The 26,471-nt window shown below is 35.8% G+C and overlaps 1 protein-coding gene across 7 annotated transcripts in view; it reads left to right on the plus strand.

Moving 5' to 3' along the window:
• CCDC150 (coiled-coil domain containing 150) overlaps window positions 1-26,471 on the plus strand; it is a 70,184-nt gene that overhangs the window by 28,334 nt on the left and 15,379 nt on the right. For 6 of the 7 annotated variants that reach the window (XM_058549483.1, XM_058549481.1, XM_058549480.1 and 3 more), the window contains 7 exons: window positions 8,451-8,561; window positions 11,659-11,742; window positions 17,749-17,856; window positions 23,129-23,257; window positions 24,185-24,354; window positions 25,438-25,531; window positions 26,300-26,469. In XM_058549483.1, coding sequence (XP_058405466.1) covers window positions 8,451-8,561; window positions 11,659-11,742; window positions 17,749-17,856; window positions 23,129-23,257; window positions 24,185-24,354; window positions 25,438-25,531; window positions 26,300-26,469 — 866 coding nt within the window. Of the gene's footprint in view, window positions 1-8,450; window positions 8,562-11,658; window positions 11,743-17,748; window positions 17,857-17,876; window positions 19,288-23,128; window positions 23,258-24,184; window positions 24,355-25,437; window positions 25,532-26,299; window positions 26,470-26,471 lie in introns of those variants that run through there. The other variant, XM_058549484.1, reaches the window with a different exon arrangement.

A 26,471-nucleotide genomic window follows, 5' to 3' on the forward strand; every position in this document is an offset into this window, starting at 1 on the left:
TACCCCAGACAATGAATCCAGCAACGGGTGTCAGCTATAGTCATCAAGCCTTGACTGTGTCCTGGCTTCTGGCTCAACAAAATAGCATGTGTATTACCATATATATGTGAACTTTTAATTTAAGAATTGGGGAGAGAAGAAAAGCTAAATTCTGAGCCTGAGCTCAAATACAGTTTACCAAGCTGGCAGGTACCTTCTGTGGTTTAGTCACTCTTATCTAGTGATTTGAAAATAGTTCATCCTAAAAATCTTGAAATAAAGCTGATTTCCTGTGGCAAGAACTTGGCTGGTGTCATTTGGCCTCAAATATGCTTTTTAAAATTTGGAAAACTGGTGGATACCATTAAATACATTGATGCTTTTTGCTTAAAAATGTTAGTGAATGTTACATGGCTAAGGCAAATGTTGTGTGTCTATGATTAAAACATAGCATGATTATTTTGCTTGTCTGATTTCACTTATCTTAACGTAGGCTGAATGTATGTTCACGGGGCTGAAAGATACTTGCTCAGTAGAGAGGTTGTGTTAGGCCAAATGATAATGCTTATACAGAGTCCCATTGTTTGGTCTAATTTGATATTTTTTTAAATGTGTATTCATTGTAAAGCTATGTTTTAAAGTCAGGTTTATTGAGTTATAATTTACATAGTGAAATTTACCTATTACTCACAGTTCTGTGAGTTTTGACAAACATACAATCATGTAACCACCACCACAATTAAAATCTAGAACATTTCTATCACCCTAGCAAGTTCCCTTGTGCCCTTTTGTAATCAACCTCTTCCTCTACCCTCATCCCCTGGCAACCACTGATCTGTTTTTCTGTCCCTATAGTTTTATCTTTTCCAGCATATCATGTAAATAGAATCATACAATATGTAGCATTTTAAGTCTGGCTTCTTTTATTTAGCATAAGGCATTTGAGATTCATCCATGTTGTTGTATGTATCAGTAGTTTGTGTTCCAGTGTATGGATATATCACAGTTTCTTTTTTTTTATATGATTGACATACAACATCTTAGTGATTCGATATTTATATACATTCTGGAATGATTACCATGATAAGTAGTTAACATCTGTCAGCATACAAAGTTATTACAATATTATTGACTATATTCCCTGTGTTGTACATTATATCCCATGACTCAATTATTTTATAACTGGAAATTTGTACCTCTTAATCCCTTTCACCCATTCTACCCACCCCCCCACCTCTGGTAACCACCAGTTTGTTTCCTCTATCTGTGAGTCTGTTTCTGTTTTGTTTGTTTGTTTGTTTTGTTTTTTAGATGTCACAGTTTTTTTACCCATTTGCCAATTGAGGGACATTTGGGTTGTTTCCAGATTTGGGCAATTATGAATAAAGCCTGTATAAATATTCACATATGAACATATATTTTTATTTCTCTTGGGTAAATATCAGGAGTTGGATTTCTGGATCCTGTGGTAAATATATGTTTGACATAATAACAAACTGTTCATCTGTTTCCCAAAGGATCTGTTTTCCAAAAGATGCTCCAAAGCATCTTGCATTCCCACCAGTAATATATGAGTTCCAGTTTCTTTCCATTCTCACCAGCACTTGGTATTGTCAGTTCTTTTAGTTTCAGCCATCCTGACTGGTGTGTAGTGGCATATCCTTGTGGCTGTAATTTGCATTTCTCCAATAACTAATAATATTGAGCATCTTGAGCATCTTTTCATCTGCTTATTTGCCATCTACAACTTGAAGTGTCTCTTCAAATCTTTTTACCATTTTTAATTCATTTGTTTTCTTATTATTGATTTTTCAGAGATTTAAAAAGTCTCATTAATTCTTAGTTAAAAATTTTTACTTTGTATATACACAAATCTTATATGTGCTTTACATATATTATCTTCTATTTCATGCCTTGTCTTTTCATGTTCTTTCCAGAACAGAAGTTTTATATTTTAATGAAGTCTAATTTATCATTTTAAAATTTTATGTATCATATTTTTTGTGTCATATCTAAGAAATTTTTACCTAACCTAAGATCCTACGATTTTCTCCTTTGATCTCCTTTAGAAGTTTTAGTTTTAGGTTTTACATTAGGTCTATTATCTATTTCAAGTTAATTTTTGTATATCATGCAAGGTACAGTTCAAGGTTTGTTTCATTTTTAGGTGGATTGTCTGATCTAGTACCTTTTATTATTGAGATGTAATTAATATACCTTAATTCACCTTCTTAAAATATACAGTTCAAGGGTTTCTGAGTATATTCACAAGTTTGTGCAAACATCACCACTATCTAATTCTAGAACGTTTTTATCACCCCAAAAGAAACCCAGTACCCAATAGCAGTCACTCCCATTCACCCTTGCCCCCAGCCCATGGCAACCACTATTCTACTTTCTGTCTGTATGGATTTGTCTATTCTGGACATGTCATATAAATAGAATCAAACAGTATGTGGACTTTTGGGTCTGGCTTCTTTACTTAGTATGATGTTTTCAAGGTTTATCCATGTTGTAGTATATGTCAGTAGTTTGTTCCTTTTTATGGCTGAATATTATACTGTATGAACATATCACACTTCATTTATCCATTCATCAGTTGATAGACATTCAGGTGGTTTCCACTTTTTGGCCACTAAGAATAATGCTGTGAACATTTGTGTACGATTTTTTTGTGGGCGTATTTTTTCAATTCTCTAAGAGTAAAACTGCTGGATCACGTGATAACTCTATTTATCATTTTGAGAAACTGCTGAACTGTTTTACAAAGTGGCTGCACCAATTTACAATCTCACCAGCAACCTATGAGGTCTCCAGTATCTCCATGTCCTCACCTACTCTTCTTAGTGTCCGCTTTTTTTTTTTTTTTAATTATTATACCCATCCTAACGGGTGTGAAATATCTCACTGTTTTCTTTTAATTGAGGTAAAATTCACATAATATAATATCAACCATTTTAAAGTGAACAATTCAGTGGAATTTAGTACATTCACAATGTTGTGCAGCTACCACTTCTGTCTAGTTCCAAAACATTTTCACCCCCCAAAAGAAACCCCATACCCATTAAGCAATCACTCCTCATTCCCTCCTTCCCCCAGCCCCTGACAACTACCAAGCTGCATTCTATCTCTATGGATTTACCTATTCTAGATATTTTGTATAAATATAATCATACAATATGTGATCTTTTGTTTCTGGCTTCTTTCACTTAGCGTAACGGTTTTGAGGTTCATCCATGTTATGTGTATCAGTACTTCATTCCTTTTTATGGCTGAGTGATATCATTGTGTGTGCGTGTGTGTGTGTATATATATCTGCACATACACACATTATATATAGGTAGATATATATACCACAATTTGTTTATCTTTTCATCTATTGATTGACTTCTGCATTGTTTCCACCTTTTGGCTACTGTGGTTAGTGCTGCTGTAAACATGTGTATGTTTATTTGTAAGTACCTGTTTTCAGTACCTTGGGATATATACCTAGGAGCAGAATTGCTGGGTCATACGGTAATTTTATGTTTAAGTTTCTGAGGAGCCAGCAGACTGTTTTCCACAGTGCTGAACCACTTTACATTCCCACCAGCGATGTACAAGGGCTCCAGTTTCACCACATCCTCACCAACACATGTTATTTTTCATTTTTGATAATAGCCACCTTAATGGGTGTGAAAGTGGTACCTCATTGTGGTTTTGATTTGCATTTCTCTAATAACTAATGATGTTGAGCATCTTTTCATGTGCTTACTGGCTATTTGTGTATCTTCTTCGGAGAAATGTGTATTCAGATCCTTTACCCATTTTTAAACTGGGTTATTTGTCTTTTAATTGTTGAGTTGTAAGAGTTCTTTATATATTCTGGATTGTAGACCCTTAGCAGATATGTGATTTGCAGATATTTTTCTCCCATTCTGTGTGTTCTCTTCTTTAAATTTTAGATTTTTATGAAGTCCAGTTTATCTATTTTTTCGATTGCCTATGCTTTAGGTGTCACATCTGAGAAACTGTTGCCTAATTCAATGTCACAAAGATTTATACCTATTTTTTATTCTAAGAATTTGATAGTTTTACATATTATATTTAGGTATTTGATCCATTTTGAGTTAATTTTATATATGGTATGAAGTAGAGATTCAACTTCATTATTCTGCCTTCATTATTATCCAGCACCATTTGCTGGAAGACTGTTCTTTCTACTGAATAGTCTTGGTTCCCTTGTCAAAACCCAGTTAACTGTAGATGTATGGGTTTATTTCTGCACTCTCAATTCTATTGCATTGATCTATATGACTGTCCTTATGCCAGTACCACATGCTCTTGATTACTGTAGCTTCATAGTAAGTTTTGAAATCAAGATGTGTGAGTCCTCCAACTTTGTCTTTTTTCAAGATTGTTCTGGCTATTCTGGATCTTTGAATTTCTATATGAATTTTACGATCAGCTTTTCCTTTTATTCTCCAGAAAAGAGCAGCTGGAATTTTGATAGGTTTGTATTGAATCTGTAGATCAATTTGGGAAGTATTGCAATCTTAACCATACAATATCTTATATATTTTCTCTATATAAGATTGTTTTATCTGCAAATAGAGATAGTTTTATTTCTTCCTTTCCAATTTTGCTGCCTTTTTATTTCTTTTTCTTGTGTAGCTGCCTTGGCTAGAACCTCCAGTACAATATTGAATAGCAGCAGTAAGAGCAGACATCCTTGTCTTGCTCCTGATCTTAGAGGGAAAGCTTTCAGTTTGTCACCATTAAGTAAGATGTTAGCTGTGGGCTTTTCCTAAATGCCCTTTATCAGGATGAGGAAATTCCCTTCTATTCCTAGTTTGTTGAGAATTTTTATCAGCAAAATGTGTTGAATTTTGTCAATTGCTTTTTCTATGTCTATTGAGATAATCTGGTGGATTTTGTCCTTTACTGTAATAGTAATGGTGTGTTACATTGATTGATTTCAAATGTTGAACCAAGCTTTCATTTTTGGGATAAATTTCACTTGGTCATGGTGTATTTTTTTAAAATGTTGTTTGATTTGGCTTGCTAGTATTTTGTTGAGGAATTTTGAATCTATATTAATAAGGAATATTCTGTAGTTTTCTTTTCTTGTGATGTTTTTGTCTGGTTTTGGTATCAAGGTAATATTGGCCTCTTAAAATGGTTTGGTAAGTTTTCCCTCCTCTTCTATTTTTTGGAAGAGTTTGTGAGAGGTTGGAATTGATTCTTCTTTAAATGTTTTGTAAAATTCACCAGTGAAGCCATCTGGTTCTAGGTGGAATTTTTTTGTGGGGAGTTTTTTGTTCTGTTTTTTTTTTTTTTTTAATTATTATTATTTATTCAATCTCTCTACTTGCTATACTTCTATTCAGATTTTCTACTTTTTTTTAAGTCACTTTCGGTAGTTTGGGCCTTTCTAGGAATTTGTTCATTTCATCTAGGCTATCCAATTTATTGGCATATAGTTGTTCATAGTAGCCCCTTTATTTCTGTAAGTTCAGTATAATGTCCCTTCTTTCATTCCTAATTTTAGTAATTTGTGTCTTCTCTTTTTTTTTTCTTGGTTAATATGGCTAAAGGTTTATCAATTTTGTTGATCTTTTCAAAGAACCAACTTTTGCTTTTACTGATTTTCTCTATTTTTCTATTCTCTATTTTATTTCTGCTCTAATCCTTATTATTTTTTTCCCTCTGCTTGCTTTGGGTTTAATTTGCTCTTCTTTTTCTAGTTTCTTAGGATGGAAGCTTACATTATTGATTTGAGATATTTCTTCTTTTTTAATATAGATGTCTACAGCTATAAATTTCCCTCTACCACTTTCGCTGCATACTATACATTTTGTCAAGTTATGTTTTCATTTTTGTTCATCTCAGAATATTCTTTAATTTCCCTTATAATTTCCTCTTTGACCCATTTGTTATTTAGAAATGTGTTGTTTAATTTCCCCATATATGTGAATTTCCAAAATTTCCTTCTTTTATTGATTTCTAATTTTCTTCCATTGTGGTTGTATAATCTGTCCTTTCAAATTTACTGAGAGTTGTTTTATGGCTTAACATATGGTATATCCTGGAGAATGCTTTATGTGCACTTGAGAAAATATGTCTTCTGCAATTGTTGGGAGGAGTGTTCTATAGATGTCTGTTAGGTCTACTTGCTTTATGGTGTTGTTCAAGTCATGTGTTTCCTCACTGAGCTTTTGTCTAGCTGTTCTATCCATTATTTGAAAGTGGGATATTGAAGTCTCCAACTATTATTGTTGAATAGTTTATTTCTCTCTTCAATTCTGTGTTTTTGCTTCACTGTTTTTGCTTCACTGGGTCTCTGTTGTTAGATGCATATATATTTATAAATGTTGTATCTTGTTGATGAGTTGACCCTTTATTCAATATATAATGTCCTTCATCTCGCAGATATTTGTCTTAATGTCAATTTTGTCTAATGTTAGTGTAGCTGCTTTAGCTCTTTTCAGATTACTGTTTACATCGTATATCTTTTTTCATCCTTTTACTTTCAACCCATTTGTGTCTTTGGATCTAAAGTGTGTTTCTTATAAACAGCATACAGTTGGATCTCTTTAAAAATTCATTCAGCCTATCTCTGCTTTTTAGCTGGAGCATTTAACCCATTTATATTTAACATCATTATTTATAAGGTGGGATTTACACCTGCCACTTTACTATTTGTTTTTTTAATATGTCTTATATGCTTTTTGTTCTTCTGTTTCTCCATTACTGCCTTGTTTTGTGTTAAGTAGATATTTCTAGTGCGTTTGTTTAATTCCCTTATTCTTTCTTTCTTCCTTTCTTTCCTTCCTTCCTTCCTTCCTTCCTTCCTTCCTTCCTTCCTTCGATTGGCCCTGAGCTAACATCTGCCAATCCTCCTCTTTTTTTGCTGAGGAAGACTGGCCCTGGGCTAACATCCATGCCCATCTTCCTCCACTTTATATGGGACGCTGCCACAGCATGGCTTGATAAGTGGTGTGTTGGTGTGTGCCTGGGATCCAAACCGGCGAACCCCGGGCCGCCGCAGCGGAGTGCATGCACTTAACTGCTTGTGCCACTGGGCCGGCCCCCCCTTATTCTTTCTTTTACTATGTATTTTTAATTTATAGGTAACAAAGAGAATTATAAACAAAAGATACATATTTATATATCTTTTATATGTACCTATGTCACTATCTTTATTGGTACCTTTTATTTCTTTATGTGGATTCCAGTTATTATCTAATGCCGTTTTATTTCAGGCTAAAGAACTCCCTTTAGTATTTCTTATAGGGCATATTTTCCAGCCTCATAGTTCAGACCCCACCAAAGGGTGGACTTTGGTAAATTACTCCACACAATTTTGATTGGGATTAGAGAGAACGGACATCTTAGCAATACTGAATCTTCTAATACATGAACATGATATATCTCTTCATTTTATTTAGGTTTTTGATTTATCTTGTCAGTAGTTTGTAATTTTCAGCATATCAAATATTGGACGTATTTTTTTAGATTTTTATCTAAGAATTTCATGGGTTTTGGTAGTGTTATAAATTGCACTTTTAAAAAATATCAATTTCCAATTGTTGCTAGTATATAGAAACACAATTGATTTGACCTTGTATCCTTACTGAACTCACTTATTCTAGTATCCTTTTTGTAGATTCTTTGGGATTTCCTAAATAGACAATCATGTCTGTTGTAAGTAGGGACAGTTTTATTTCTCCCTTTCCAATCTCTAGGCCTTTTATACTTTTTCTTGCCTTGTTGCACTAGCTATGGCCTCCTGTGTGATATTGAATAGGAACAGTGAAAGTAGATATCCTTACCTTTTTCCCCATCTTAGGAGGAAACAGTCTTTCACCAATAAAATTGATATTAGTTGTACTTTTTTTATAGATATCCTCCATCAGGTAGTGATGGTTCCCTTTCATTTCTAGATTGCTGAGTTTTTATCATGGATTAATGTTGAATTTTGTGAAATGCTTTTTCTGTATCTATTGAAATGTCATATGGTTTCTCTTCTGTAGTCTCTTGATGTGGTGAATTATACTGATTTTGAATGTTGAACAAGCTTTGTATTAGTGGGATAAACTTCACTTAGTCCTGATTTGTTATCCTTTTTATATATTTTTGGATTCATTTTGCTAATACTTTGTGGAGGATTTTTGCTTTATATTCACAGCTTAAATTAATATTTAAATAAATACCAACTACCAGAAGGCCTTCCACTTCTAGTAAATGTGAACTATTAATTTGTAGTAACCCTCCTGCTGAAGACAAGAAAAGCTGAAAAAATGTACAAGAAAAGAAAAAAAAAGTCTTCAAAATCACTAGAGCTGTCAGACTATAAATCCCCACATATAGAGGCAGGGGAACATGTTCATATGATACCTTTTGTTTTACAATTACAAAGGTCATTTTTAAATTAAGATATTTTTGGATCTGGCATAAATAGATTGCTCTTCTCCTTTTGTTTTTCAAAGGTACACATAAACGCATTAACCCACAACCTGAAGACGCTCGAGGAGAAGAATAAGCACCTGGCAGGTCAAATGGCTTCCCTAGAGCTTCCAGTCGCTTCTGATTACCATGGGGTGGGTATAAAAAGGTCAGTCTAAAGTAGGAATTAATGACCAATGAGTTTTTAAAAAATCAGAAGTCAGGAGATGGGTTTTCTTCATTTGTTTGTGTTTTAATAATTATTATAACTCTGAATACTCAGGATAAATATGGCAGAGAGCCATACAGTATTCAAACCATAGAGGATTTAAGAAAACAAGAATTGAAGGCAGCTATTAAACATTTGCCTATACAGATGATCTATAATGCTGAAAAGCACAAAGATTTCTAATGTTTTAGAATATTGCCTCTTCCATAAATTGTGAGGAAGAACCTGTATTTGTTCCCCCTTTCTGACAGTTACCCCCATTAGGCAATCAGTAATGGGTTCAATTTCTCAAAGCTATTTGACAAGGTCAGTGCGTTACAAACAGATGGTCGAGTTCTTAACACATCTTCTCCAAGTGAAGAGGATTTAAAGAGATGACCTTTTCTGTTAAGCAGCTAATAAGTTTCCTGTGTGCTTTTGAGCCCTTGAAAAAGAATTAGTTATTCCTTCTGTAACATGCAAATCATCTTTGAAAATTCCATAGGAGGCCCTGATGTGAGTCTATCTAAATCTGAGCTCAATTCTTTCAAACTCTGTCATAAGCTGCTCATTACTTCAACTATGAAAAATTTCAGAGTAAATCTAAATCTTCTTCCATTTTCATGGCTTTAGAGCCACACTGCCTAGATTTCAATTTTGGCTGTGACCTTGGGTTTGATCCTTAACCTCTCTGAGCCTCACTTTCTTAATCTGTCAAAATGGGGATAATAATACTATTATTAGGAGGTTGTCTGAGGATTAAGTAAGCTAATACATGTAAAGCATGTAGCAGATAGCTAACATTTATTGAATTCTTAGTATCTGAACTGTCCCAGAAAAAAAGCCTTTAAGTTTCTATTGGAGCAGCAAGGTACATTAGCTCTAATTCCTGGTACTCTGAGACCAACCCCCCTCCCCCAAGATTAATGATTCATCTGTGTTCTTTGCTCGTTGGCCAGGCCTCAGCTGGGCTTGTCCCCGCACCTGGTTTTGGTACTTCTGGAAGACCCAATCTCAGTCTTCTTGATTCCTTCATGGCCTCACCCTGTTAGTGACTTTGACAGATCTTGCCAGTGATTTAGTCACTGTTGATTTCCTGCCTGCTCACCACACCTCTTGATTGAGGTCTCCCAGTGATAACCCACACCTCAGTTCCAGCTTGCAGTTCTGTGTCTCCATTTAGAATCTTCTCTGACAAAGCTTGCCTAGAAGTGCTTCAGTTGGTTGTATGAGTCTTGAGGAATGAAGTCAAGATTTCAAGAATTTTCTTTTTTTTATCTTAGAAGTATCATTAAACCTATTGCCATTCAATGCTGGCAGTGTATTTTTGTTCTTTGAGAGTTAACACTTGAAATTCTCAGGGAGAGCTATTTCCTAGTATAACCTTTTATTGATTTTGAGAGATATACATGTGAGTGTGTGTTGTGTACGCCACACCACAGATTTGAACTCAGACCTGGTTTCAACCCTTGGCTCTGTTTATTTAGTGTATGACCTGGGCAGGGTCTTAACCTCTATGGCCTTCAGTGCCAAGGGGGTCCCCCCTGTCAGAATTCCCACAGCACACTGTGCATACCTATATCAAAATAATCACTACACTGATTAGAAATTGACCTGTTTCTGTGGACTGATCACTCTTTATGACTTTTCCATAGGTTTTTATCAAGCCTAGAATATCTAAAATGGCCTAATTCTTCTAGTCAAGGCAACTACCAAGGAGAAAACAATGTTTCAGACTAGTATTCCCTCTTGTAGAACATATTCTAGCATGAAAATATTTTGAACAGAGTAAAAAATGAATTCCGTGTTATTATATAGTAATTTTAGTTTCGAATATGTTTTTGCTTTTATTTGGAAAACATTCACAGTACTTAAAGTGCACTACAAATGATGACTAAAGAATAGTTGTAACCATGTCGGAGGTAGTGAGGTACTCATCCTCTCGTGTAAATTAATGTCCCTGCATATGTGGTTTCATCTGTACGAACTTGCCTGAAGTTGAACATAAAAGTCTAAATTCTTTGGCTTTAAATGCATAAAAGGCCCCCTGGTCTATTATTCACAGATAAAGCAAATCTAAACCAGAAATAGTAATATGTCAATATAGGAAATTTACCAATATTAATAAGACTTTGAACTCAAGATTTACTGCAGATGATCCGTAGTGCAGCTAGTTGGCCTATGTGATTATGAATTTCTGTTCTCAATCACATCTGCTTGTGTGTATTATCTTCACAGTTGATTTGTGAGGATGATTTTGACATATGGAAAATATCAATATTTCCTGTTATTAAGATATAACACTGAAATTGATTATGGAAGGTGAAAATTTCCATATTCAATCACTAATAATGTTCCTGAAGTACCAATAAGGCCCAAAATTTAATCAAAAGAAAACTGTATTTTATACTTATTTCTTCTGACAAAGTCTGAGGAAAAAGACATGAAAAAAAAACTGTCATTATTTAAGGCTGTTTGAATGAAGAAATATGTAATTTCATGAAATATAGAGCCTTCAGTAATGTTTGTCCCAGATAACCATGTTGAGTGCTTGATCAAACAATGTTGGAGTTCCCAACAAATGTTTCTGTTGTTTTCTGAGATTTTTTTATTGCCTTTTACTATGGTAACTGAAGTGTTTCCTACCATCTCAGTAGTTGTAATCATCTGCAGCTGCGGTTTTCTTAAAAAACTGTATAATCCTCCAACTGCATGTCTGCAACCTGATACAACCACCCCACATCCAGGTTGGATTGCAACTACAAAGGAATAATTGACATAGCAGAAATAGAATTAACAAACAGAGAGCAGCGAACTCGGGGACTCCTAAGGCACTCATCCTTCCATTAGCAGTCTCCCTGCAGGTTGCGTACTAGCACAATGATCAGCTATCGAGGAAAAGACTAAGGGGAGCGGTAGCAAAGAAATATGGATCCTGGTTTCATTACTATAGAAGTAGAAAGGGTATAAACACTTGTTTAAAAAGGAAAATGGTTATTCCATTCTATGCCTGGAGGTACTGATACATGTATTTGTTTTGTCAGCTTGCCCGACAGCAGGTGGAAAAAGTCTTGGGAAAAATTACTGAGAGTAAAAATAAACTGGCCTATGAAAAGGGAAAACTCCAGGTATGAGATTTCATTTTCTGATTTTTATTGTCTAATTTTTTAAAGCCAATTGTCAAGCTAAAATATTGCTGGATTTTGTGTGTGTGCGTGTTAGGAAGATTAGCCCTGAGCTAACATCTACTGCCAGTCCTCATCCTTTTGCTGAGGAAGATTGGCCCTAGGCTAACATCTGTGCCCATCTTCCTCTACTTTATATGGGACGCCACAACAGCATGGCTTGACAAGTGGTGCACACCCGGGATCCGGGCCTGCGAACCCTGGGCTGCCGAAGCGGAGCGCACGCACTTAACCACTACGCCACCGCAGCAGCCCCAAATATTGCTGGATTGTGAGAGGACATAACTCTGTCATTTACTAATTCTATAACTTTGGACAAATCTTTGAACCTCCATAAGTTTGTTGCCTCATTAAAATCCAGGTGACTTCTATTCACGTACCTATAATATAATGCTGAAACCTAAAATTGTGAAGCCAAAGCCCATTCTGCAAGTATATGAAGCTTTATTATAATTATTTTATGCATGGTCATTCACTGAGAATGTAGAGGGCCTATGCTCTCTTTTTTTTGCTGAATTTTTATAACATTCCTAAAAAGAAATAACCCTGGAAATTGGGACTCGAGGCAACAGAATAGACTTGAGTGAATGGGATGATGCTCCTCTTTTGCTGCCTGTGGGTTTTGTCCCTCTAGAACCCACAAAGCAGGATGCTTGCCACTGATATGGCTCGGCCTGCCTTAAACCAACTCCCGTGGAAACCCTGAAGTCTAAATCAGTGGTTCTCAGCCTTAACTACACAGTAGAATCACCTGGGCAATTTTTAAAACTCCTCATGCTGGGAAGTGTATGATGTCTGACATTTACTTTGAGCCATAAAAAAAGGAAAAAAATAGTTTGATGGATGGATAGAGGAAATGATAGATGGATAGATATGTGATAAGCAAGTATAAAAGTGTTAATGGTAGAATTTGGATGGCAGGTGTATGCACATTCACAGTAAAATTCTTCCAATTTTTCTGTATATTTAAAATTTTTCACAATAAAATATAAGGGAAAAATCTCCATGACAACGCTTACACCCCAGAGCAATTAAATCAGAATCTCAGGAAGTAGGTCCTAGGCTTCAATACTTTTTAAAGCTCCCTGGTGATTCCAACACGCAAGCATAGTTGAGGACCACTGGACTAAATGGTATGAAGTGAAGTCCAGTCGGGTTTGGCAACTATAGAGCCAGTTTGATAAGCAATCTCACTAGAGGCTTGCCAAACACGTCAGCGTTAACCTCATCTCATCTGCTCCAGGGGTTTTTAACTCATAGGGTGCAGACAAGATCAGGCCCAGACATGGCAGGCTGTCCGAAGGGCAGCTGATAAACCATGGTTGTGAAACAGTATGTTGTCCACTATTTGGCCACTGTTTGTATGCTTTTAATGAATATATTCCAGAGGCAGTGATGCATTTATAATCATCTACACTTGTGTAACCTTGGACAAGTCTTAATTTTTTTGAGTTTCATCTTATTCACCTGTAAAATGAGAGGGGGAGCATACCTCTTATGTTTACTTCTCACTGGGAAAGACAGTCAACATTACAGGCTGGGTGTGTAGATTATTACAGACACAGAAAAACTTTCTCTTTTGTGAAACTAATAATCCCATAGAAGCTATGACCTATGATTTTGACCTTCTTTTAGCTTTCCCAAGAGATATGAAGTATATTTTTAAGTATATAAGAAAAATCCCAAATGCTCATAGCCAACTTAAAGCCAAATTTTGTCTGGGAGTGGAATACATTGTAAAACTTATTGATGAGTCTGATGTTATCTATTTAACCTTTTAGACCTGATTACGTATTAGAGGTTATCCTCCTAATCTTAAGGAAAATATATGCCTTTTTTCTGCCCATATTCCTCTAGTTAGGGCTTAAGATTTTTGATAGTCTTTGAAAGCTGAAACCCTTTTGAAACTGTTAATTCACTGGTGTCTTTAATGTCCAGCTTGAGTTGGCACATTCCAAAGCACTGATCTCGTCAGCCCAGAGAGAGTGCTCTTACTGCACAGTACTCTTGCAAGAGAACTTAAAGGAAGAGCTGCATACTAAACATAATCAAAACAATGGTCTGCTGTGTGTTCTCTCTCCATTGGATTATAATCGATTAAAAATATTACACATGGGGGCCGGCCCGGTGGCACAAGCGGTTAAGTGCGCGCGCTCCGCTGCGGCGGCCCGGGGTTCGCTGGTTCGGATCCCGGGCGCGCACCGACGCACTGCTTGGTAAGCCATGCTGTGGCGGCGTCCCATATAAAGTGGAGGAAGATAGGCACCGATGTTAGCCCAGGGCCGTCTTCCTCAGCAAAAAAAAAGGAGGAGGATTGGCAGATGTTAGCTCAGGGCTGATCTCCTCACAAAAAAAAAAAAAAAAAAAAAAAAAATATTACACATGACTGGGGCCGGCCCAGTGGCACAGTGGTTGGGTTCGGTGTCCTCCGCTTCAGTGGCCCGGGGTTCTCAGGGTCAGATCCTGGGCATGGACCTACACCACTCATCAAGCCAGGCTGTGGCAGCATCCCACATACAAAAATGGAGGAAGAATGGGCACAGATGTTGGCACAGGGCCACTCTTCCTCAAGCAAAAAGAGGAAGATTGGCAACAGGTGTTAGCTCATATATATATATATGAGCTATATATATATATATATATATATATATATATGAGCTATATATATATATATATATATGAGCTATATAAAAAAATATATATTACATATGAATCATATTAGATAAAAGATTGTATTTTCAGAATTGACTTAATGATTGATATAAATACTGGGTTTTAGGTATTAATGTAGACTGTGTTAGAAACTGCTGCCCAACATTCAAACATGGTTTGGATTTCATTTTCAGTGCTGTATACTATTCTATTATATAAATATGCCAAAATATATTTATCCTTTCTTCTATTGATGGATATTTAGGCAGTTTCAAATTGCTTACAAACAATGCTGATATGATAAATTCTTATACATGTCTCCTTCTACTCATATGCAAAAGATTCTCTAGGCTAGGTATAATTCTTAGGAGAATTACTGGGTTATAGGATGTATATATCTTGAATTTTACTAGAGTTTGCCAAATTTCTCCTAAAAGTAGTTATACCAATTTAGAAATTAGTCTGTATAAGAGGGTATAGAGTTACATGTGTTAACATGGATGAACCTCAAAAAATAATACTATGTACTGTTTAGGGATACATTTATAGTACAATTATTAAATAGGAATGATAAACAGCAAATTCAGCATAGTGGTTAACTCTAGGATGGAGGGAGGAGATTTGGTTGGAGTAGGCTACGCAGAGGATTTCCGGTGTACTGGTAATGTCGTCTTTTTAAGTTGAGTGATGGTTGGATGGGATATTACTATCTACGTCTGAAAGAGTCTTAACACTTTTGTTGTTGTTTTTAAGCATGTCAGTTTGAGTGCTTTAGGCTCACTCTAATCTACCATTGGCCCCATCACTTACACCAACTGGATTCCAATATTATGTTAGCTGCTTAACCCCCTATGAGCAGCTGCATTTGTGACCTTAATTTAAAGATTAGGTAAGGATTTTGTTTGTTTTAGTAAATTTTTTATTGAACTATAACATACATACAGAAAAGTACCAGGGTACAGCCTAATGAATTTTCAGAAAGTCAAGGTACCCATGTGATAGCACTCAGAACAAGAAGCAGAACATTCCCAGCACCCATTTCATAGGCTTTTCCGGTCACTGTCCCCCACAAGGGTAATTGCCATCTGACTTCTAACACTCCAGGTTAATTTCACCTGTATTTGGACTTTATATAATAATACACTATATACTTTTTCTTGTTTCTTTCACCTAATATTATGATTGAGAGATTCATCCATGTTGTTGGTTGTTGTCATTCTTTGGATTGCTGCATGATATTCCATTACATGAATATTAGTTAAGGCTTTTAAAAAGAAAAAAAAATCTTTGCTGCACTGAAATTATCACAATTTCCTGACTATATTTTCATACTTTTAGTCAAAATACGTAACTTTGGCAGTTCATGTTGTTTTAACTCTGAAGCTCATTTCAGACTATAAAGGGGCTCACATGGTAGGCATATCCTACTTTACCTCAAATTTATCATATGTTTTGAAGAAAAAAAAAACCCTGGGAAATTAATGACATTACTTCAGAAAACTTGCATTATAAAACAGATTAAAATAAGGATTCCTTTCCATCCATTTCTTAGTAGTGTCATAGTTTCTATAGTGTTATATTTTTTATAGTTTATATAAAATATCTGTATATATTTAGATCATTTGAAACAATATGAGGATATGACCTTGACCTTAATTACTGCCATTCCTGAGACTGCTGATAAGCTAGCTATGGAAGCTGCTTGGATGTTAATGACACAGAAACACCAGATCTCTGAGGGGCAACAGGATTTATTTGCTTCTATGTTCTTTCCCATTTGAATGTTCTGAATTAGTAATCCTGCCAAATAATAAACTCAGTACAGAAATTAGAGTGCTTTGTAGATGAGAACATACGATCTGACAAGTTTCAGGGCATTGTCTTGAGTACCTGGAGGCTGAGATGGGGTAAATTATCTGAGGAATATTGTGGAATAAGGATAATCTGTGTTTTGCTTGAAGAGAGGCAAATCTACAAGTCTTCAGAGTTAGTCCATTTTCTATTGGATCCTATAAGTTAATAGCAGTTTGCTTATGTTTAAAATGAGAATAACTGTTGTATCCATTTTCAGTCATCAATCAAGAGGCAGGCACTTTAATTCTGAACTTTTAATGAAAACCATGATTAATATTTAGTGATGGCTTTGGGGAGCCACACGTTTTACACTGCACACTGTGGAAAAGAGCAACAGAAACAGACAAAGCTGAGAGAAAAGGGTCCTGCTGATGGAACAAGAGATATTTCCTGAAACAAAATATGTTTTCATGCATCCTTTCAAAAAAAACCTTACTATTTGCACTCAAATTTTAACAGTTCCTGAAAATGTCCAATAGCTACAGCCAAGAGGTGTTAGCCCTCCACAGGTAGGAAACAAAAAAACATATCGAGAGAGGAAAAAGTTGACAAAAAATTTTTGGGGCCGGCCCGGTGGCGCAAGCGGTTAAGTGCACGTCCTTTGCTGCGGCGGCCCGGGGTTCGCCGGTTCGGATCCTGGGCGCGCACTGACGCACTGCTTGTCAAGCCATGCTGTGGCGGTGTCCCATAGAAAGTGGAGGAAGATGGGCATGGATGTTAGCCCAGGGCCAGTCTTCCTCAGCAAAAAGAGGAGGATTGGCAGATGTTAGCTCAGGGCTGATCTTCCTCACACAAAAAAATTTTGGATGACATTTTTCCTGATTCAGGGATAGGCTCAGTAATGTTAATTATTGTTGATTTGTATGAGAGGGTTGGGAATAAAAGGAAGAAAATGTGGAAAAACACACAATTTGGAGATTTGTGAGTAAATATTAATGATTTGATCCCCCTAAATGATCATTTTCTTCAAAGACATGAGTAGTCTTCTTTATAAGTATTCCATTTATTCAACTTTTGTAATTCTGTCAGTAAAACACAAGACTCTATGTCCCTTTCTTGCATGTTGACAATTTTCATCTTCCATATTCAGGAAGGTTTTTGAATGCTAGGTACCACAACTCCTTTAAAACTGAAATATATTACCCACAAAGTCTCATTCTTATATTCATGAATCATGTTAATTTGGAGTTTCCCTAAGCAGTAGAAACCAAATGAGTTAACTGAGTACATGTAAATGCCTATAGCCTACTTCTAGCTGTTGAAATAGCTATTTTAGTTGAAATAGCATTCTTTGCATGATTAGAAAAACTTAAGACTGCTTTTTACAAGTTTTAATGATTTTCTGTTATTTTTTGCAAAATTCATTACATCTTTTTGTTTTCCCTTTTGGAGTATATATCTCATTCATGAGGCTTATTTTATTATTTTTCTGTTTTTCCCTAGATAAAAGTTAAACAGCTAGAAGAACAACTACATTCTTTTACTGAAACCAGTTCACAGAATGACCACCTACGCAAGTTGAACAAGGCTCTAGAGGGCAAATATGCTCAGGTGTGATTAATAGCTACAAACAGATTACCATTATATTGTTTTAATTAGTTTTTAAGAAATTGATGCGTTTCGCCCTACCTTACCATACAATCCCAGAAAGATGAATATTCTCTCACTTGACTCAATTAATAAACATTCTTTAAACACCCACTATGTACAAGGTTCTGCTAAGCCACAGAAGAATTCATAAAGATGCCTGAAGCAGGATTGCGACGTACAAATTGTTTATGCTGTAATGGGAGGCTTAGGAATGTACTAAGTAAACTTTATTATAGAATAGAAAGTTATGCCTTTCAGAAACAAAATAGCTTGTATTATGAGCATTTATAGGGAGCATAGTTATGAGGGAAGCACTGAGAAATGCTTTCATAGAGGAAGTGGCTTTTTAATCAGAGCCTTAAAACTTCTGGCAGACATGAGGAACCAATATCTTGGTTTTTGAATTATAGGCAAACTCAGAACTCAGTGCCAAAAAGATACACCTGCGACAGCGCACATGAAAGAGAGATTAGTAGTGAAGGTGCTGGCTTGCCAGCATGGTGGCTACTGAGGCTGAAAACCTTTTGTCGGTCACAAACTTTTTAACATTTTAACAAATAAATAGAGAAGGTTAGACAAACAAGATATATAAAACATTTAGTGAAGAAAATAGTCCAGGAATGTGTTACCAGAAGAAAGTGATTCATTTCAGTGATTTACAAGTTTACCATGTATGTAATTTATTAATTTTTTAAGTCTTTAACAGTCAGTATAAGCAGGTGTAACTTCTGTATCTATAACATTTGTGTATGGTTACCCCTGGGAACCAAGGAACTAGAATGTGTCTGCAAAGGGAATGCTGTTAGGGTTCTAACCATCTGACTCTACTGGTAAAGGGTCCTCAGTAGATACGCTTTCCTACAGGGAATTTGATTTAAGGTCTGTTTCTTCACTAGGACATACTTTACAGTGTGATTTCTTCATTCTGAAAGCAAAGGAACACATTTTCGAGTATATTTTCCATCACGGCTTCATTTAGAACATTGTGGTGTTTCTCCTAGTGAAGGGGGCACTCACTGAAAAATAACTCTAGGATTAGTTGATTTTTATTGTTTTTAATTGGTGATGCCTCCAAGAAGAAGGAAATCTCCAGAGAGGCCTGCGTCTTCGAAATTCCCTGAAAGCTGTAGGCCCCAAGTAAACAATGTAAAGGAAAGAACTTCATCAGTTGGTTTGCCCAGTGTTATTCCAAACTCTACACGCCGTGTGACCTTTGCACCTACCCTGACTTCTATGAGATCTTCTCAGGAGATTGGAGACGCTAGAATCTCTCTAAAGACTCTCTTGAATGCTATTAAAACCATGGAGGGAAGACTGGAAGGTAAAATAGACATTCTTGCCTCAAGACCATTCATAAGTGATGAGTCACCAAATTTTCTTAAACTGGATTCGGTAAGTGAAGATCACAAATTAAATCATAAGGAAATGTCAGATTTATACAACAATGAAGAAAAGTAGTAACAATCCAGAAAGACAATGTTTGGAGGTATGAGTAACAACAAGGAGATGAGGTTCTTCACAAGTAGGAAAAACTGACAGTGTAGCTCAAAACCATCATTCTGGCTATCACATGATTAAATTTTTTTTTGAACATAGAAATATCAGGTCTGGCTTAACAGTAACCATTGAGATTTTTATTTTGATTTTTTCAAAATTCGAAATGTCTACCTAATCTTCATATTTGCAGTAGAGTGTTTGGATAAAGCCTGATTTTAAAATAGAAATACATTAATAGAAGCCCCAAGAACTTGAACATTGGAAAATATTTTCCAAAGAAAACTTGTTAAGGCATCCATCTTTGCTTGATATTTAAAAGCAGAAGGTACTATAGCTTGTCTGTTACAGTTGACTACTATTTAGATCCTTTCTGTAAATATTTTTGCTAGTGGCCTTTTCTTGTTTATATATATCTTATAAACACTGGTAAAATTATATAGACTATATTCTTCCTTGTGTACTTTTCTAGAACAAAATCCAATAGGTTTTCAGAACCTATAAGTTGGCATCCTTTGTACTATTCTTGGATCCTTAAACAGAAAAAGCTAAAGTATTAAATGTTACAGGTTAAAAGTTTTAAGGAAGTGTAATAATGTTGAGGAAGATGTGGGGAAAAGACCTTCTTCTTTGTTGCTGTTGGGAGTGTAAAATGCTACAACTTTCTGTGGAGGGCAATTTGGCAATATTTTTCACTCCACCTCACAATTGTACTTCTGGGACTTTTTCCTACAAGTATACTAGCTTGTCCATGTGACATGTTTACAAGGTTACTTACTGAGGTATTGTCTGTGAATAGTGAAACACTGGAAGCAACCAGAATTCCATGAATAAGAGACTGGTTAAATAAATCATGGTGTATCCATGGTTTGGAATAATTGCTTGAAGATATATATTATTAGGTTTAAACTATCAAGGTTCAAAAGAGTATACATAGTATTTCACTTTTTGTGTGCAAAAGAGTAGGAGGATAAAGAATATATACATATATATTCACTTGTAATGCACAGAATAGCTCTAAAATTAATCATAATAATCTGGCAACACTATTTTTGAGGACAGAAACTGGGCGGGCTGGGAGATTTTTTACTTTACCCTTTTGTACCTTAAGAATGTTGTGACTGTGCTACCTATTCAAGATAATTTTATGAACATTTCATTTTCAACAAAAATGAAAGTAGAGAAAGGATGGTCTTTTCAACAAATGGTGCTGGAGCAATTGGAGCAAAAACAAAAAACTCTTGATCAACACTTCACACCATTTATAAAAATTAACGTAAAACGGATCAGAGCCTTAAATGTAAAACCTAAAACTGTAAAACTTCTAAAAGACAGCAGGAGGAAATCTTTGTGATCTTGGATTACACAAAGATTTCTTAGATTTGACATTAAAAGCATGCTCCATAGAGGAAAAAAATGATAAATTGACAGCTTATGCTCTTCAAAGACATTGTTACGAGAATGAAGAGATAAACTACAGACTGGGAGAAATATTTGCAAATCACATATCTCATAAAGGCTTCGTCGCCAGAAGGTATTAAAAACTCTCAAAACTCACTGAGAAGAAAACCCAATAAAAAGAATGGACAAAGTATTTGAACAGATGTTTCACCAAAAAAGATATATGGATGATAAATAAGCACTTGAAGATGTTAAACATCATTCGTTAGGGAAATGCTAATTAAAACTACGATGAGATATTACCACACACCTATTAGAACATCTAAAATTGAAAAACTGATCATACCGAGTGTTAGGATGTGGAGCAGCTGGAACTCCCATACACTGCTGAGGGCCTGTAAAATGGTACAACAACTTTGGAGATAGTTTTCTAGTTTTCTAGTTTCTTTAAAGTGAAACATACTACTACCACATGACCCAGCCATTCCACTCCCATTCTTACCAAAGATAAATGAAAGCATATGTCTACACAAAGACTTGTACACAACTGTCCACAGCAGTTCTATTTGTAATAGCATAAGCTGGAAACCACTCAAGTGTTCAGTAGGTGAATAGGTAAGTAAATTCTAGTATATCCATACAGTAGAATACTGTTTAGCAACAGAAAGGAATGAACTATTGATACAGGCAAAAGATTGAATGAATCTCAAAATGATTATGCTGAGTGAAAGAAGCCATTCAAGAGAGTACACACAAGCTGATTCCATTTATATAAAATTCTAGAAAATAAAAACTGATTTATTGTAACAAAACAACAGATCAGTGGTTGCCTTGGGTGGAGGTGTAGGAACAGGGAGAGACAGAAGGGGGAAATTACAAAGAGGCATAAGGGAACTTTTGGGATGATAAAATGTTTATTATATTGATTACGGTTTCAAGAGTTTATACATATGTCAAAATTGTATACTATATTTTATTTATTTTTTTTGTGAGGAAGATCAACCCTGAGCTAACATCCATGCCAATCCTCCTCTTTTTTTTGCTGAGGAAGACTGGCCCTGAGCTAACATCTGTGCCCATCTCCCCCCACCTTACATGGGACGCTGCCACAGCATGGCCTGACAAGCGGTGCCTCAGTGCGTGCCCAGGATCCCAACCCGGGCCGCCAGCAGCGGAGCACGCGCACTTAACTGCTACACCATGGGGCCGGCCCCCTCAAAACTGTATACTTTATTTTTTTATTTTTATTTTTTTTTTTAATTTTTTGTTTATTGCAGTAACATTGGTTTATAACAAAACTGTATACTTTAAATATACACAGCTTATTGTATGTCAATTATACCTCAGTAAAGCTGTTAAAAAAGAATAACGTGAATGTATTACCTATACAAAATTAATTACATTAAAATATTTAAAATAACATTCTCAAAATGACAAAACTATAGAGATAGAGAATTAGAGGTTGCCAGGCGACAGGGTATGGGTTTGGGGGAGTATGTGAAATACAAAGAAGCAGCACAAGCAAGTTCTCTTGTGGCGATGGAGCAGTTCTGTGACTTGATTGTGGTGGTGTTCATGTGAATCACATAAGATCAAATTACATAGAGCTGTGTGCGAGTTCACACACACATAGATGACTGCAGTTTAAAAAAATGGTGAAAACTGAGTTCTGTTGTCCAGTTAATCTAGTTAACAGTAATGTACCGAAGTCAATTTCCTGGTTTTGATTTCGAACTACAGCAATATAAGATGTCACCGTTAGAAGCAGGATGAAGAGTACACAGGACTCTTTGCACTTTTTTGCAACATCCTGGGAGTCTAATTAATTCAAAATAAAACATTTTTAAACAGTAATATTTAAAATAATGTGATGATCATCTGAAATGATTGTGTAATATACTAAAAGTGTTTCAGGGATATAAAATTCTTATACCTCTAATTAGGATTCATTCTTCTGTAACAGTTTTCTTGACATCATTTAGTACTTATTCATCTTCATCTTGGCTTTTATTGTGCATTTATATTTTCAAACTCCATGATAATCAGTTTTTCCCCTATTTTACATCTTACTTCACAGACTTATCTCCTTTATCCCTTATTCTGTGCTTTCATGGAGATTGACATGTATTAGGTTCGTCCCTGTTTATTCCCACAGATTTTTTTTTGCTTTGTAGTTTTCTACAAAGGGAAAAACAGCTTAATAAAGCTGGTTTTTACTTATAATAGTGGATAAGCATATTTAAACATTTTAAGTTTGGTTTCTAAACTGCTGTGTCTTATTCTAATTGCCGATTTATTGTGCTTTGGAAAAGCTATTGTTCCTTTTTTTTCTATGAAGGTGAAATCCATTCTTGAAAAGAATGAAGAGGAGCTCTCACGAGCCGTGAAGTGTCGTGACGCAGCCCTGAAGGAGAGTCAGAAGTTGAAAGGGGACCTGGAGGCTTTGGAGGACAGGGAGCACAAGAAGGCAAGGCGTCAGTCCTTGCAGAAAGCCTGTTACTGAGATGAGGCGCTTGGGATCTCCTTCTCCAGCCACATTCCTGCATTTCTTGTTACCTTTAGTAAGAAAGAATGAGGATTGATCAGAGGAGGGTTTTTTTCCCTAAAGAAAAGATAACTTCAAAAGAGCTTTAAAATATTTCCCTTAAAAATACATAATTTAACGCCCAATGTTTTTGTGAACTTGCTGTCTTAAAATAATCAAAAGAAAAAGTCCTAATTTTTTTCTGTTGAAACACATCTATCCTTAGTAATAATAAACTGCCTACTTATGTTTTATTAACATCATATAACACTGCTATGATTTCATGTTAAATTAAATCACTAAATGATTTCTACTTAACAGTGTGTGTGCTTAGTGGGAACAGAGGTCACATCCCAAACTTCTTGACAGCAGGTACTAGATTTTGCATCTCTGAAGAGGATTGTGAGTCACATCATTTTTCAGCAGCTCTACTTTCTCTTATGGTCTTTTTCCCTTAGATAATTCTGATGGGCTTCAGATGTGTTCTCGTCCTTATGCCCCCATCATAAGATAGCTGAGCATGGCCAGAGCAGGCGAGCATGGCCAGAGCAGGCCAGCCTGGGACCACCTCTAAACCCAAGAAATTGTTGATCCCCAAGTATCCAGTCAATATACGTGCTGCAACTTGACAACAGTTAAGAGGCACTGCAGAGTTCTCCATAGGATCCGTAGGATCCAGGGTCTAGTTTTCTTTTTCTCAAAGTCACAATAACTTAACAAATGAAATAAAAATAAAATATACTTTAATTATTCTTCCTAGGGTTCCACCATGCCTGATTTCCATACTCTTTCCTAGAAGTAATGGGACTCAACAGCAGAAGAATAACCAGAAAGGGTCAAATATCTTTGTCTTGTTTCATTTTCTGTTAGGTGGGAAACTTTCAGCGACAATTGGCAGAGGCTAAAGAAGACAACTGCAAAGTTACAATCATGCTGGAGAACGTGCTGGCTTCTCACAGTAAGATGCAAGGTGCTCTGGAAAAAGTACAGATAGAGCTTGGGCGGAGGGATTCAGAGATTGCAGGCCTCAAGAAAGAAAGGTATCAGATTATTTTTCTGTCTTTGTGCTTGTATTTTTCTGCTGCGGTTGTTGTAGGGAGAAGTGTACAGTCAAGAAACAAAGTCACTTTATATTGCTTCCTTTGCAAAAAACTAGTAAAATGGTATTTAAAGAACTAGCAAATTAAGGAAATTCTGGAATTAGAAATAAACATGATTTCTAAAAATTCAGAATTCCCATCTTTTGTAGTGATGTGAAAGAGTATGCATTCCTGAAATTCGTGTGATATATTTTTGTTTTACCCTTGCTGTTTTCTGTGCCCTTTAAACCTGCCCTTGGGTCTACAGAATAGTAATTATTAAGATAATTGAAGCAAAGTGCCTACTTTAGTTTGAATTAATTATCCATTTATTAGTATCCTATTTAAAGATTAATAATTATTTTAGATGAATCATTCTGAGAACTACTTCTAGCCATGTTTTATAAGTAAACTCCTTTGAATGTTTCAAAAATTACATTAAAGTTTCCCTTTTAGGTTAATTAACAAATGATCTGAATTTAATAAGGCCTCTAAATTGTAATATGTATATTAGTGGTACATATTGCCTCTGTGTTATGGGAGAACAACTGAGTTTTATATTCTTCATTGGGCTTATTTTTACATATTATGAATGTATATTACCTCTGAACTTAAAAGTCAAGGGGATAGTATTAAAAATATTGTTTACCATTCACAGTAAAGTTCTAGGTAGCTGTTGTATTTAGAAGCAAAAATCTCAACAAGTCAATCCATGTAGAGGTGATATATTTTTGTACTAGTGATATGTATATAGTATAAATTACCAGCCCATAAGTTAGTCATTAACATGTATTGATAGTTTAATGTATCAAGCCAAATTGAATCATAGATGGGACAGGTTTTTAATCCCTAGGAGCCTTAGTTTCTTGACTAAAGCTGAGGCTGATAATTGTCACCTGCCAACTTGCAGATATTCAGAGCATCTGTAACCTACTACCTATGCTATTTGAGCTCCTTAGAAGAACAGTGCCCTGTAACTCCCAATGGTATCATTTCTAGATAGTTCTTCTCTACAGTCACTCTTTCTGTGCTTCCCATTCTTAGGGCTCTAAATCAACAAAGGGTGCAGAAGCTGGAAGCAGAAGTGGACCAGTGGCAGGCCAGGATGCTTGTCGTGGATGCTCAGCACAACAGTGAGGTAGAGCCAGGTTATTATAGATAATAACATGGGTATTTTGGGTTTATTGGGACATTGCTGTTTTGGAAAAATGGAGTAAAACAATCAGGTAAATTTCCTTTTCATTCAAGTCTGAGTCTTGGACAGTGAAATATTTACAAATGGGCCGGCACTCTCAACAGTGAGTCATTTATTGGCAGACCAGGACTACAATTATGCCTAATTCTTTTTGCCTTATATAGTCCACATTATTTTCATTTATTAATGCATAAATGATTGCAGAAGTTAAAGGGTTTAGAGAATAACTTATAACCTCAGTCAGGTGATCCCACTATTAATAAGGAGACATACTCACATGTGTGTGCTCGCAGGTGTATGTATGCACATTAATATGTATCTACACAATGCACATATATAAAATACACATGGATATTTCATATAAATAAGCTTTTTCTGGAAGGATACACAAGTTGCCAGTTCTTATCTCTCTAGGCAGTGAGACCAGAAGTTCATAGGATTAAGAAGGGGAATTTAACTAGTTTAAAATTTTAAAAATTAGGATAAATTAAGTTGGCCCTATTTTCCAAAGCTTTGCCATGACCAGTGGAGCATCTCCTAAGCAATGTCTGTAATAAGTTCTCACATACATATTCCAGGCATCTGGAATCCCTGGTTCCACCCAATTATTGTTTCAATGGCACTTGATGATACAGTGTAAGGAGTGAACACTCAGTGTTAGGGACTTCTTGCTTCTGTTACAGTGGAATTGAAAACACTCCTCTCTTTCAGATGGAGCCTCTACAAAAAGCTCTGGATGTAGCTAGAGAAGACAACAGAAGGCTGGCCATGAGCCTGGAGCAGGCTCTCCAGGCAAATCATCGTCTGCAAACAAAGCTTGATCAGGTTCAAGAGAAACTGGAAAAGAAAGAACTTGAGCGACAGAATTTGGAAACCTTCAGGT

The sequence above is a fragment of the Diceros bicornis genome, chromosome 10 (genome assembly GCF_020826845.1).
Source record: "Diceros bicornis minor isolate mBicDic1 chromosome 10, mDicBic1.mat.cur, whole genome shotgun sequence".
NCBI classification, from domain to species: domain Eukaryota; kingdom Metazoa; phylum Chordata; class Mammalia; order Perissodactyla; family Rhinocerotidae; genus Diceros; species Diceros bicornis.